The 14651-nt window shown below is 41.6% G+C and overlaps 1 protein-coding gene across 1 annotated transcript; it reads left to right on the top strand.

Annotated features, from left to right (window-relative positions):
* Positions 1–243: 243 nt before the first annotated feature.
* Positions 244–5134, top strand: vrtn (vertebrae development associated). Its single transcript, XM_061707230.1, has 3 exons — positions 244–323; positions 1937–2268; positions 3338–5134. Exons 1-3 carry the CDS (start codon positions 302–304, stop codon positions 5093–5095), a joined length of 2112 nt encoding a protein of 703 aa, XP_061563214.1. The 5' UTR covers positions 244–301; the 3' UTR covers positions 5096–5134.
* Positions 5135–14651: the final 9517 nt, after the last annotated feature.

Raw genomic sequence — 14651 nt, 5'->3', positions numbered from 1 at the left:
TGGCCCCCCATCACACAGGCTTTTGTTAACACTTCACATTGAAATTGACCCTGGCTCGAAGTGAGGAGGAGGAGGAGGAGGAAGGCAGAGAGGGAGGTGTTTCTCTGAAGGAAGAAAAAAGAAAGAAGAAGCAGCGGATCGGCGATTGACAATTTCCTGATGGGAGGTGCCGCCTATCAGTCCCCACATCTCAGTCAGGAGGACAGTCGGGATCTGCGCGGCCATGCAGGCCGGGGACTGAAGAGCCACACTCCCACCGTGTAACCCTCCGCCGCCGCTGCGTGATTCTCTGCTGGGACTCATGTTAGTCTCGGGACGCCCAGGTAAGAAACGCGCACCTTCCTCGGATTGTTTCATTGTGCAGACGCGACGCGGACTCACACAGGCCCAGATATATAATCAAATAAGAGTTTCATGGCGTGTTTTTGACGGAGGATTTGGGGGACAATTGCTCTAAACTAACCAAAGCTGGGAGGATTTATCAATCTAGTTTTTGAATGGACACTATTGTTATTGCGCAGCGCAAAGTAGACCTTATAATTCAGACAAAATAAGTTTGGAGTTACTTTTATTTGACATAAACCAAGTGGAATTTCTTGTACTTTTGTCTGAAGAAATTAATAAAAACGCCAGATTCAGAACTATCAATATTACAATGAGCATTTGCATTAACTTGGAAGCAATTGGATATTTTTAAACGTAGACTAAAAACTCATCTCTTTGGTCTGGCTTTTATGTAGCATCAAATTGTATAGTTTTATTCTGTTTAACATTTTTTAGAGGTATTTGTTTTATTTATTTATCTATTTCTTGTAATGTTTTTATTATTTTATTGTTCTGGACTGATTATTTTTTAGCCTTAATTCTTGAACTTTTATCATTATTTCCTTTTTTTTTTTTTTTTATTTCGTTTATTTCGGCATGTTTATATAGACACATTTCATCTCCAGAACATTATACATTGCATACTCAGCACATGACGAAAAGGGTACGGGAGAAGCTGACGCTTATCAAAGTCCCGCCCCGTTCTATGTAAGATTCATGATCACATCAACAACAGAATTCAGTAAGATACATAGTTTACCACATAGCAATTTGTCTAATTTCATCCTTCACAGTCCAGATAGCATGTATGTTTGTACACGTATCCAGTCCACTCATCCTGATCACCGTTCCTGTGATTTACTACTGTGTCCACTGTTCAGTTATTTTTATGTCCAAGTCTCTTTTTGCATGCAATCCACTTTGCAATGGAGGTGCGTGTGTCAATGCAGATTTTGATTAGTCGCTGTCCTCTGGCTCTCTAGCCGCCACAGCCTTTGCCCCCTCCGCTCGCTTTTAATTAACTATATTGTATGTCAGTGTGCATTGGTTGTTATTATGCTTCTTTTTCAGTCAAAATGTTAAGCACTTTGTATTTCATGTACCTGGATGAAAGGTGCTATAATAAAATTTGATTGATTGATTAAATTGGTCCCCGGTTCGACTCCCAGGCCCAGAAGGGTCTTTCTGTGTGGAGTTTGCATGTTCTCCCCGTGCTTGCGTGGGTTTCTTCCAGGTACTCCGGTTTCCTCCCACAGTCCAAAAACATGCATGCTGGGTAAATTGATGATTCTAAATTGCCCGTAAGTGTGAGTGTGTCTGGTTGTTTGTCTGTATATGTGGCCCTGTGATGGACTGGTGACCTGTCCAGGGTGTAACCCCTGACTCTCGCCTGAAAATAGCTGGGATAGGCTCCAGTAGACCCCCGTGACCCTGCAAAGGATAAAGCGGGTATAGATAATGGATGGATGGATGATTGAATTGTAGAGCAGCAATACTGCTTTAAAGAGGCCTGGTGATGTGGTTAAGTGATGATCTACTAGTAACAAAACATGAGAGAATTGTATTTTTAGTGTAATTAAATACCCCCCTTGTGCTTCTGTTGTTCCTGCAGCTCTGATCAGACCAGCAGGGATGATTCAGAGGAAGGAGGTCGTGCTGTCTGCCCTGCGAGAGCTCCAGGAGGCCACGGAGAGCGCCGGCCTGGACGCTGTGACCAGAGTGGCCCTGGAGGTCGAGCAGGTCCTGGCTCCTTTCCTGCTGCCCAAGGTGTCCTGTCTGGACTGCCTGGAGTCGGCCGGTGTGGACGACACGGCCCATGCTCTGTACCCCGCCGATGCACCCGAGGGACTCCTGCCTCTGAACTGTAACGGCGAAGGCAACTTGCTGTTTGACGCAGTGAGCACGCTGCTGGTGGGCAACACCGGACTCAGCTTGGAGATACAGGTCAGCAGACGGGGCTGCGTGCAGTAAACGTGCGTTACATTTACCATGGAGGTTTAAACTCGGAATGACATCACACTAGGGTTGCCACCCGTCCTGTAAAATACGGAATTGTCCTTTATTTGAGAAAAAAATGTTGCGTCCCGTATTGAACTAATACAGGACACGATTTGTACCGTATTTTCATTAACTTTTACACCATATTCTAGTTGAATTATTGAAATAAATGAACTTTTACACCATATTCTAGTTGAATTATTGAAATAAGTTAACTTTTACACCATATTCTAGTTGAATTATTGAAATAAGTTAACTTTTACACCATATTCTAGTTGAATTATTGAAATAAATTAACTTTCACACCATATTCTTCACCTGTAGGCTATATTATACATCTGGGCTGATGTGGACATACATAGCATAGGAGGATATTTCAGTTGCTAGTATGGTTGGCTGTCTGTACAATCATGCAAGTTCAATGCTATTAAAGCACTTTAAACTTTAAATCAAAGCATTTAGTTTTTTCATATAAAATAAACACATTTTTGTTCAGTTTAGAAGTTTTGGGGCTTTTTTTTTTGGCTCCTGCGCTGCTGAAATCAGGGCCTCCCTTATTTCTATTTCTGAAAGGTGGCAACCCTACATCACACCCAACTTGACCGCATTCTAGTTGCAAAGTCGGAAAATGAGCTCCTCTTGACATTAGTTAGTCTAGAGACAACTTTTGTTGTATTAGACGCTATATAAATAAAATTTAATTGAATTAGTTCTGGCTTATGTAGCTGCTATCCATTATTGGCAATACTAATACATAACAATGGTGTATGTGGCTGTATTTAGCATTAAAAAAAAAAACAAGATAGGAACATGTCCATTGATTTAAAGAGTGAGCAATATTATGTGCATGTATGGCTCAGTTTTTTAGCGAATTCTCGTTGAAACTTCCCAATTGAAACATTAAAAATCCGACTTCCAGGTATAAATGGAACGCACCATGAGAGTTCTAAGTGTGTTGGTTTGTGTGATTCTTTAATGATTGTGACAGTGATTACATTTATATTGGCCTTCACAGGTGCGGACCGTAGTGGAAATGGTGCTGTGGAAGAGGTACTACTTGTCCGAGATGATTGACTCCAAAATGATGCTCCAAGCCGTCCGCTTCAGTTTGTGCGCAGAAGAGTCCGAGGACATGCTCAACCTCCCCGTGGCAATTTTGGAAGCCATCTTTGATGCAGATGTCAAGGCCTCCTGCTTCCCCGGCTCCTATGCCAACATGTGGCACGTGTATGCTCTGTCATCGGTTTTCCAGTTCAACATCTACTCCATCTACCCCATGTTCAACCTCAAGATCAGGCCCTATTTCCACCGACTCATACGTCCCAGGAGCGGGCTGGAAGAATCCGAACCCCAAACCATACACATAATGTGGTCCGGCGAGCTGCAGTCCGAGTCGTTGTTCAGGCCCAATTATTTCGCCGCCCTGGTTCAGAGAGGTCCGAACGTGCCAGGAAGCCCCGATGGCGAGCTCGAGTCGTCTCCCGTGGAGAGCACAGACCAGCCGAACCAGGAGTCGGATCTTTCTTACCCCAACCTGAAGGGCAAGTACAACATCACCAAGAGGACCTTCTACCGCTGGAAGAGGCAGACGCAGGAACACTGCAAAAAGTCAGCAGCTCGGTACGAGGCAAAGTATTTCCTGCAGGCTTGTTACTTGGAGGGCAAGCTCATCCCTTTGCACCAGTTTAAAGAGTTTTTCCCGGAGATCTCAAGGTCTTCATACTATAACTGGAAGCACGAGCTGTTGAGGTCTGGAGGAAACTTCTCCAACTCATCCTCAACGGGGGAGATTAGTCCTGGCGAGAGCACGGAGCACGAGGTCTGGTCCTCTCCTGAAGCCAAGCCGGATGAGGCAGACCACCACGACAGCCTGGCCAGCATGTTCGGCCTCAGCTTAGGCAAGCTGGACGTGGAGCGGGCCCAGAATGTGACTCATATGCAGGAAGCCAAGCGCTGCCTGCAGAATTGCATCGCCTCCAACACCTCCTTCCCCTTCAGGATCTTCAAGAGAAACTTTCCAGGAATCTCAAGATCGACCTATTACAACTGGAGGAGAGAAGCCATGCTCTTTAACAGGGGCTACAAACGCAACGTTGCCAGCAGCGAGGACAGCTCGGATGCTGACAAGAGCCAAAGCCCAAAAACTCATTCGTCAATGCTGCCCACCTTCAATCCGTCCGTCATGTCGAGAACCAGAATCTGCAGACGAAAACACAAGAGTTTCAGGCTGGCGTATATGAGTAAAAAACAGCTCAGAGAAGTGGCGAAGTTGCACGTCCAGAAGTCCAAATGGTCCCTGACGAAGTTCAAGCTCAAGTTCCCCTTCATGTCCTCTTGTCTCTACTGGCTCTGGCGTAGCAGCGAGAAGACAAAGACCAAGAAGAAGACCGTCAGCCAGAATGCACAGATCGACGTCCCGGCGAGTGCGGAGGACGCAGGCGGAGGAAACGAGGTGACGGAGAGCCGCAGCGAGCTCCCATTGGTCAGCATCCCAAAGTTCCTGGAAGCTCCTGCGGTGGCTCCCTTTGATGCTCCTCACTCAAAGCACACCTTTCATACAAAGGCCCCCGTAGATGAGCAGGTGTTTTCCATGGATGTTGTGGCTCTGGCCAACTTCAAGGCCAGGGCCAAGCTCTTCCTGCAGCAACGCTTTGAAGAGCAATCCTTCCCCACCTTTAAAGAATTCCGGTCGTATTTCCCATTCACTGCACGCTCCACATACTACATGTGGAAGCGCGCTTTGCATCACGGAGTGTCGCTGGTCCACGGGTAACTGTGACGCCTTTATTCCGCCAAAAAATGGAAGTGATGCTGGGGAACCGGGTTTCCTCAAAACCCTCTGATTCACGCGCCTGCCTTAAACAAACTACCTACTTCATTGTTTACTTTTTTATTTTGATGAACTTATTTTCCGGCTCAGGATCAGCGTTGTGTTCTTCCTGGGTCCTGGCACCCCGGATCATTCCTCCCTTCCAGATATTTGCACGTGTGTGAAAAGAAACGGGGTCTGGGCCCGTTTAAACCCTGCGTGTCGCCCTCCAGGTGAAAGGCAGTTCAAAGCCGTCGTTTAGTGGCATTTTCTTTGAAGCAGTTTCTCTTCCACTCCTTTAATCCTGCTATGTTTTTTTTCCCCTCCCCCTACTTTTCATTGTTACTGCATTAATGTTTACTTGCAATGTGAAATCCGATCAAGGAGATTTGAAGTATTTTTTTTCTTTTCTTATAAATGTATCGAGCAGCTTGTGTTAGCTTTCACATAAAATTGTTGTTTTTTGTTCAGTAGTTCATCGTGAACCGGGTTCTAGTCCCATTTCATATTACTTTGATTATTCAGCTCAGGGATTCACTCATTGCACTGAAGTTTTAGGTGGCAATATAACTATTTTTTGAGCATTTTTAAAATGCTAAATGTTTTTTTTTCCTGGAAGTCATCGCTATAAAACGAAGTTTTCTCACTAAATTTGCACTATAATGTTTCCCGTAACACTATTGAATGTATTAGCGTGGTGATGCACACTTGAGATAAGTTCGTAATTAATTCTATTTTTGAGGAAGGACGTGAAAGCTGAATAGATTTTATTTTTTATACACTCCATTTCAAAACTACCTATTTTCCTGGAATGCTGGGAAAGATGAAGGCTTTTATAAGCTGCTCGGGCGGACCGTCGCCTCATGGACATATGTTTGCAGACCTGCCAGAACAATATCCTTGTAATGATGACTTTCATCTTGCCTCATTTATGTGCCATGTATTTATTTTTTGTTTTTGTTTGTTTTCTTTTTTCTTACCAAACTAAAATGGGTACTGTTAATGCTGACATTTGTTTTGGTCAGTAGGTGAGTGAATCTGCTCTTCGGCTGTGGATCAATAAATCATCAGCGTTGTATTTTGTAAGTTTATTGTGTTTTTTTTATTTGCATCATCAGTTATTGTATTGTGAGCCGTTAAATGCTTTATTTTTGCTGCCCTACAGCAAGTGTTTTCTTTTTTTTTCCCTTTATTAAATCAGCTTTATAGACATTGGTCATGTCTTTTGTCCATAATGTCAAAAACAGTGTTAACTTTGCAGAATCATTCGATGGTCTTTACTTCTTGTTAAGCTCTTTTGCATAAATAATATACAGTCTGCAACAAAATCAAGGTTTAATGGGGTAAATGAGAGTTTTCAACACAAGAAACTGTTCAATTTAAAGGTTGAGATCGTTACAACACCAACATTTAGAAATGGGTTAATTCATGTGAACGATAAGGGTGCGATGCCAAAGATAAGAGAACAAAATAAAGTTTAAAAAATATATTTTTGTGTAACTTCAGATTAAGTGGTCAAACGAGCTGCAAAAGAATAGCAGTGAGCTTTGAGAGCACTTCGGTGGATTTTGCTTACTGCCTCTTTTTTCTGTTCAGCTATTGTGCCTATGTTAATGATGGAGAGTCGTGGGGAGACGGGGGGAAGGGGCTGATTGTATGTATGCGTGGGCACAGAGGTGTTTGAGATAAGGCCAAGAACATCCAAGAGTATGGAGGGAAGGCGAGAGGTGCGGAGAGGAGGGGGGGAGGGGTTGCACCTTTTTGTGTTGAAGTCTTTGTACTGATGTACTGAAAACATCTGTCCAAGTGAAGGGTTGTATACGTCGTCTTCTATTAGCTCTTGGATTCCAGACTTTTCTGATATCAGTTTCACCAATGATCAAATGGTCAGTACATTTTTTTTTTTTTGTTGTACTTGTTCATCATGCAGTTAAATTCATTTGATGCAGCTGGATTTCGCTGTAGACATCAGGTCTGGTTCCTGTCATTCTTGCCATTCCAGTCGTTCTCGTTATTATAGATAAATGTGTGGGCATTAAGGGTACACCCACTGATCGGTTCAAGTCGCATTTGACTGACAGGAATTTTTCTGTGCATCCTGGTGAGTTTTTGGGGGATTTTTTTTGTCTTCTTTGGCCCCTCCACCTTGTAGGGAAGCCACCAGGATCCATCATCGTCCCGTTACAGTTTTATTTGTTTGCCTTGGAGTCAATTTTTAGGTTTTAGCATTATGTTAGGGCTTGGCGGTTTTGGACAAAAATAAAATCCCGATTTTTTATTTTTTATTTTTTTCTCTGAAAACCCGAATTTCGATTTCGATTTTTTTGGTAAAACTACAAAAGACAATTGAATAAATTGTTTCAAATATTTTATCTTTATTTTTAAAGAAAAATAGCGAACAAATTTGCCTATTGGGAATGAAGTGCAATTGAAACATACTGTAAATCCTCCTTGAGTTTAGTAAAGTGACATTTACAATTTTCTTGACCAAACAAAGATGACTAGACGGGCTCTGTCTGTAATGCAGCCAGCTGCAAAAAAGGAACATCGATTTTCCGATTTTCCTTTTTTTAACATCGTCTTGATTAATAAATCCGATTTAGATTTAAAATCGATTAATTGCACATCCCTACATTATGTACTAATATATTTGCCAATAAAACCAGACATTACTATTCACTGCAGCCCTTGTCGCTTACATTGTTTTCAAAGAGTCATATATGCTTTTATAACCACATGACTAGATTATTATAATGCATTGTATGTTGGATTAGCACGGTCGTCAGTGATGCTGCTGCTTGACTGGGACAATAAACTGATCACTAATGGTATCACTTCACTGGCTTCCAGTTTTCTGTGGGATAGATTTTCAGATTGAAGTGATTGTTTTTAAGGTTTTAAATGGATTAGCCCTCCCTTATTTGTCTGAGTTGTCTCATCCTCATACTCCCATCAGAGCCCCGAGGTCATCCACCGAGATGGTCCTTGATTTTCTCAGATCGAGACTCAGAAACAGAGGTGACACTTTAGAGAAAAATACTAAGACTGGTTTTCAATTCGAGCTAAACTTTTGACATAAATATAGATTTGCTGTGTTGTGCAAATGTTTTTGCTGTATATGTATTAATGTCTATTTATATACTGGTAAGTCTTTCATTTAAGCCTGTAGAGCACTTTGGACGACCTCGGTTGTTTTTAAATGTACTTTTAGAGGGAATTGCAATAAGAAGTTGGAGGCTGTGCCAAGGCGAAAGAATCCTCGGTTTGAGCCCAATGTGGGCGTTTTGTTCTTCAGGATTTCTTTGTGAATTCTTTCTATTGTGCTGAAAAATAAAAAATAGTGGATTTCACAAATGGGGGAAAATAAAATATTGGGCACGAAACAGACGTTCTTTATTTGTTCTGAACAAATGCACACAAATGTCTGGTCCAGCCACGATTACAATTTAATTTGGTTGGTTCGTTTTCCTGGCAAAAGCAGCTGAGGAAACAGTCCCCACACAGCGGCCAGAGCTGAAGGTGATTTCTGTTGCCCCGCTCGAATGAGCATGAATATTTTAAAAGTGTCTTATCGCGCATCAATGTTTTATAATCTCAGAGGTAACCGACCTTGGTGCAGGAAAATATTTAATAAAGTCTTAGTCTGCTTCTTTGCCTGTGGGTCTGTTTGCCATCTTCATCTTCATTACTGCATGTAGAAGAACATTTCACTGGCACCAAGCTACCCCACATTGTTTATCTTAAAAATAGCATGAAAATAATGAGGGCTGGCAGGTGGGAACTGAAGTCTTCATGGATTAGCATACTGCAGTTGCTTCAGAAAGTCAGTGATAAAGCTAAGAGGCATCTCAAGAATGCCAATTTTCCCCAGTAAACAAAGCAGGGCTGCGAGACTCTTAAGGCTTCCAGTTTGCTGCCAATTACCTTCTGATAGGAGCGGCGATTTGGCCTGAGAAGAAGTCTGAAATGTGGTTGTAGAGCACATGAAACGGAGGTGGAGGAGATGCGGAAAAACAGAAAAACAACCTCCTACTGGAACTTTATGAGTGAGTGAAAGTTTTGAAAGAACCAAATTAATTTATAACACCCCACATCAGACAATTAGAATCCATTACCAAAGAGCTTTAGTTCCAAAATTGTGCATCTAATCAGTTTGGCCACTAGATGGCAGTGGATGGCTTATTACGTGTTTCCGTGGTCGTGGGCAGTTTCACGGCAGAACTCACACTTGGGTTTGGACACAAAATCGAAGCCTTACTGCTCATCTGAGAGGGCTCATTGGAGATTTGGTTTTGTTTTTGTGATAACTATAATAATCATCATCCAACATTACTGACGGAAGACCCAAAAACAGGTGAATAAAGGTAAATAAAGAAATGAAAAAGAAAGGTATGCAGAAAGAAAGAAAGAAAGAAAGAAAACTGTAAAAAAGACAAGTGTCTAAAGAGTTCATAATTTTTATTTGTTTATTACATGCACGCATCCCCATAAAATCAAAGTGCATGTAACACCTTTTCCTGAAATACAATTTCACTTTAATAAGGTTAGAAACAAAGATTACATCCAGTCAGAATCCCACTAAGCCGTAAACAATCTATAGCTGCAGAAAGCCAAACATAATGTAGGATTTTTTTGCAACATCTCAACATCTTAAAGACAGTCAGTTTTCATTTCCATTTCTCAACGACGCTGCTTGATTTCCATGTCATGATTTGCTTCCGGATTAATTGAGCTCATGCAGCAGCAGCAGCAGCCTAAATCCAGTATCTGTTCTCTTGCATCACAACTTGTAATTAACATGGATTTTTAGAGGCAAATACACAGTAGCTTTTAATCAACACAACGAGGCTACATTTTGACGAGTTGAAGGTACAAAATATTTTTAAATGAAAGAGACAAGAAATAAGACAACCCTCCCTGAAACACCCCCCCCCCCCAAAAAAAAACAACCAAAAAAACGAGTTTGTATCAATAGGTTATCTTGTCACTGGCATTTTTCCCATTCCCCAAGACTGAGCTGCTCCAGCTCCTTCAGGCTTGATCGGTTCTGCTGATGTACAGCTATCTTTACGCCTTAGCACAGATTTTCAGTCAGATTGATGTCTGGCCTTTGACGAGGCTGTTCCGACACATTCAAGCGTTTCTTCTTAAACCACTCAAGTGATGCTTAGGGTCATTGTCATGCTGCAGTGCTCTGGCAGACTGAAGCAGGCTTTAAAAAAAAAAAAAAGAAAAAAAGAATTTACCTGTATTTTACACCATTAAACAAGAATTCTTTTATTCCCATCTCCAAAGCATGATAATGCCATCACCATGCTTCACTGTGAGGATGGCTATCTGTAACAGCTTTTTTGCCGTTTAGGGTTTTTCCTCATTGGACAAGAAAATGAGTGTTTGCTTTAACTCAATAGGCTACCTTCTTTGACATGTGTCCAGTCCCATTTGGGTTCAGGTGAACTCCACGTAGCTTATTTGTTCCCTTCTTGGATCGATGGTGTCCTTTTCACAGTAACCAGCTTTGTGGAGTCTATGGTTCTACTGGTTCTATAGACTGATATCAGTCACTCTTGAGGTAGGTTTCCCTTAGCAGGGGGTCAATGTAAAACCTAGAAGATGAGAAGTGTAGCAGGACAACCCAGCCCCCGAATCTCGCACTCAGAAGGCACGCCGATTTTTCCCAGTGGCCAGCCGCGGTACTGCAACAAAAAATCCCATGGGGCCCAGAAAGCTTTTTTCCCATAGACCGCAATAGTAAAAGAGAAGCCTCTAAAACTGTTCACAGGACACCTCCAGCTGTAATCACCGTCAATTACTAATCTTTGTATTCTATATTTTTAAGTCATGGACTTTATATCCGTCAAAAATGTTTTATAACGGCCAGAAAAGTCAAAGAAAAGTCTCTTTCTGGGCGTGACGTCACAGCCGTGTCGGTGCCATTGATGTTGCCCCGGGGCATGATGGGAGGCCCCAGAGCATCATGGGAGGTGACTCAACTGCGCATGCTCTATGGGCCCCTTAACGCAGAAGTAAACCCGGAAGTCAGGAAATTTTTCGGCGTATGCGCTGAGTGAGCAACTTACATTGAAATGAATGGGCGGCCATTTTCGATATTCTATCCAGTTAATCTTATAGATCCATGGGACAACCCCCTGAGTCCTCTCAGCCATTTTACCTCCATCACAGTGTAGGACCTAGTAGGATTCACTGGTCTCTGGTAGTGATGTCATCTTTCTTCTACAGTTCTGATTACAATTTAATAATAATCGGGGAGTGGCAACCTCGGGGTTACAGACGGCTACAGGTTGAAGTTCCCGGGTTGGCAACAGAAGTGTTCCACTTTGGCCGCCCAACTGCTCCCGGGTGCTGAAAAATGGCAGCCCACTGCCCCTTGTGTAACTAGTGATGAGTTAAAAGCAGAGGCCTCGTTTTGGTGTGTTTCATGAGATATATACTGACAAATAAAGATTATTGATATTTTGCAACAATTTTGACCATCGATATAAACACCAAGTAGTTATAAAAAAACAAAGTATAACAGCAAGACCACTATGGAAGGGGCTGAAAAGGTGCGCTACTTTTCTGTTTTCTTTCTTTTGAACACATGGTAATGGTGGCAATGAAACAAATAAGCTTCTTCATATGGACCACTGGACTCCAATCAGAGGACCTTCAGAGACACAAGTGCCCACAATAAAGATATATAGCCTCCCTGTGTTGTGACATTTGCAATTTCTCTGCTTTTCTTTGTTGATCTTAATTAGATATGGATGGATCAATTATTGGAAGAATGTTCAATATTTTATCAAGAGGTAAAATAATGCGAGGGAAACAGTGTGTCTTCACATTATTGAACATTATTGTTTAATTATTATTTCATTATTATTATTGCCTTATTTGAACTTCATGGTTCTGAAACAATTTTTTGTGCAACATCTAAGACAAGGATTTCATACATAGATGATGGAGTTACAAATGAGACTGATGTGAACTCACTTCTGTGAAGTAATGTGTGAAATTTTAAATCTGGCTGAATAGACTTGAGAAGATTTGATTCAATCATTTTCTTTTATGAGTAGCCTACTGTGCAGAGCATTGCTGCGGAACATGCCATCATCCTGATGGCACAGCGAGCAGCATTTGTTAATGCTCCTTCATTTATTCAGTAAGGACATTATTGCTGCCCCATATTGTGATAATGCCTTCCTGCTCAGATTTATTATTTTGATGTATTTCTGTGCTGTTGTTGTATTGAGCACCTCCTTTTTCATTTCTGAATAAAAATACTCCAGCTACTGATCAGAGGACCTGCACTGACAGGTAAATCAATGAGCGACTCTTTCTTCCGGTGTCAGTTGTTTCATTCTTTGTTTGACCTTAATCAATTGCACTGGGATGCTTTCTGCTGATGAACACGGAGGAAAACCGGAGAAATGGAGAGTGCGGGCGTATGCACGATGGACATGATGGATCATCAACTGCTGTTGCTCCAGCTGTGGTTCCAGGTTCTGTAATAGCAAAAAACCCACAAGTAGAAAGATAACAGCTGGGGCCAAAGGTTTCATGATCACATAATCCTTTTTATTTGCTCTTCAGTCTTCAAACACCTGTTCAATTTGGAGTTGACATAAGCCGATGAAAACAAAACACTTGATCTCTCAATGCAGCTTCCAAACCGGGAGTCATAGAGCAGACATGCATGAAGTTCAATAAGGTTGAATCTAAGAGAAGGAAACATTTATCAAGCACCGTAACTCCGGAAATCCTGTGAGAATCATGATAAAGACCGAGGATACAGAAAAAACTGGGATATATTTTATCTACTTTGTTGCTTCAGCTTGGAATTTTCAATATTTCTCATCAATTTTTGACCCAGAATTTTAGATTTCACGCATTCCTCAAGCAGACAAAAAGAACCAAGTGGGACAAAAATCCAATACTTAAAAAGTTACGCATCTCTGCAAAGTTTGAGTCCAATCGACAGACTGACTGTGGAAATGGAGGAATTTCAAGATCACTTTTACTCTCTGTATGAGTGTTTTGACCAAGAAAGATCACTCTGGGAGTAGTTTTATAAAATTCTGCAAGGTTATAAAGAAACCCGGAGTAAACTCTGAGAAATAAGTTGATTTGTATACTGCATTTCAGCAACAAGGGAATTCAAAGTGCTTTACATAATGAAAACATGAAAAGTAAAAGAGAAGAAAAGAGATTGAGTTACCGCAGCTGTAAACAAATGGGTTTTTAACCTTGATTAAAAGGAACTGAGGGTTTCAGCGTTCCTGCATAGATCTGGAAGTTTGTTCCGGATCTGTGGAGCATAAAACAATTACATACCAAGAGTTAAGATGGAAAGATCAATGTCACTCTGTTTTTTTTGTGTTTGGTTTCTTTTTTTTTTATTTCTTTAAAAAAAAAACACATTAAGATTTTCAAAACAATCAGATGAACGATGGACGAGCAGGGGCATTAATGATTGCTGTGATTAATTTGGATTTGTCTCACTGTGTCACAACAGGCTCAGACCATCAAAAATGATTATTTAATTTGAGAAAACAATGTAGGCATTTTAGAGTACTAAAGATTTAAAATGGCTTGAGTGGTCCTAACCTGACCCCCCCACTTTCATCCTCCAGCAGGTGACGAGCCCACTCTGAGGCCATTTTGGAGTAATGTTTGAATCAGATTGCAATTTGCATTCAGAAGATGAGGAACATATATCTTAAAAGGTCACATCCATGTGTAAATACCAGAATGCAATAGATTCATTGTCTTTCACATTCAAAGATACGAGAAACTTAACTGTTATGGATAATATGAGCGTTTGTCTTGACGTTATCATCTGGTAACAGGATGCTAATGTCATCTGTTATCAGCTCTGAGCTCTTTGTAGCTCGTGTTGTCAACGGAAAGCTCAAAGCATGGGGAGCTTGCAGTCAGTGGCGGAGCGTGGCAGTTTTTCATGGGGTGGCCAGAGTGGGGCCGGGGGAAATTTTAGGGTGGGCAACAAACACAATCATATGGAAGTGAAGCTGTATGTTACCATAAGGCACCCATTTGAAAAACAACTCCACAAACCCTCATAGGATATAGGACAGGTCACAAGTGTGTGCATCTTTAAAATACATCCTGCTTGCACCCTGCTGCTAAAAACAAAAGGTTTCTGCCTCCGTAAAAAGAAGAAAAAAAGTAATCGCATCCGGGGTGGCCAGGGGTGGCTGTGGCCACGTGTCTGGCCACCATACTGGCCACCCCGGACGTGATTACTTTTTTTTTTACAGAGGCAGAATCCACCCCAAACCCCCCAAGTCTGCCACTGCATTAAATATACTATGGATGCTGCTCTAGTTCATGGACTTTTGCTGATTACAACAGTTTCTTAATATTTGTTCTCATGAGTAGCCAGGGCAATGGAAATGTGTTTACATGTGGGATCAGCTGAGTAAGCATTCCAAAAATTGGATATGACTGGTTGGAGGTAAGTTTACCTTGCTCATCATGGAGAGTGTGACACATCAACAAG

This window comes from Cololabis saira, chromosome 18 (assembly GCF_033807715.1).
Source record: "Cololabis saira isolate AMF1-May2022 chromosome 18, fColSai1.1, whole genome shotgun sequence".
NCBI lineage: Eukaryota > Metazoa > Chordata > Actinopteri > Beloniformes > Belonidae > Cololabis > Cololabis saira.
The sequence above is the reverse complement of the archived record's forward strand: the minus strand, read 5'-3'. Positions and strand labels throughout refer to the sequence as shown.

Coding starts and splice junctions, on each gene's coding strand:
- vrtn (XM_061707230.1), top strand. CDS start 302: ATGTTAGTCTCGGGACGCCCAG. Junction 324..1,936: donor GTTAGTCTCGGGACGCCCAG/GTAAGAAACGCG, acceptor TTGTTCCTGCAG/CTCTGATCAGACCAGCAGGG. Junction 2,269..3,337: donor GACTCAGCTTGGAGATACAG/GTCAGCAGACGG, acceptor TGGCCTTCACAG/GTGCGGACCGTAGTGGAAAT.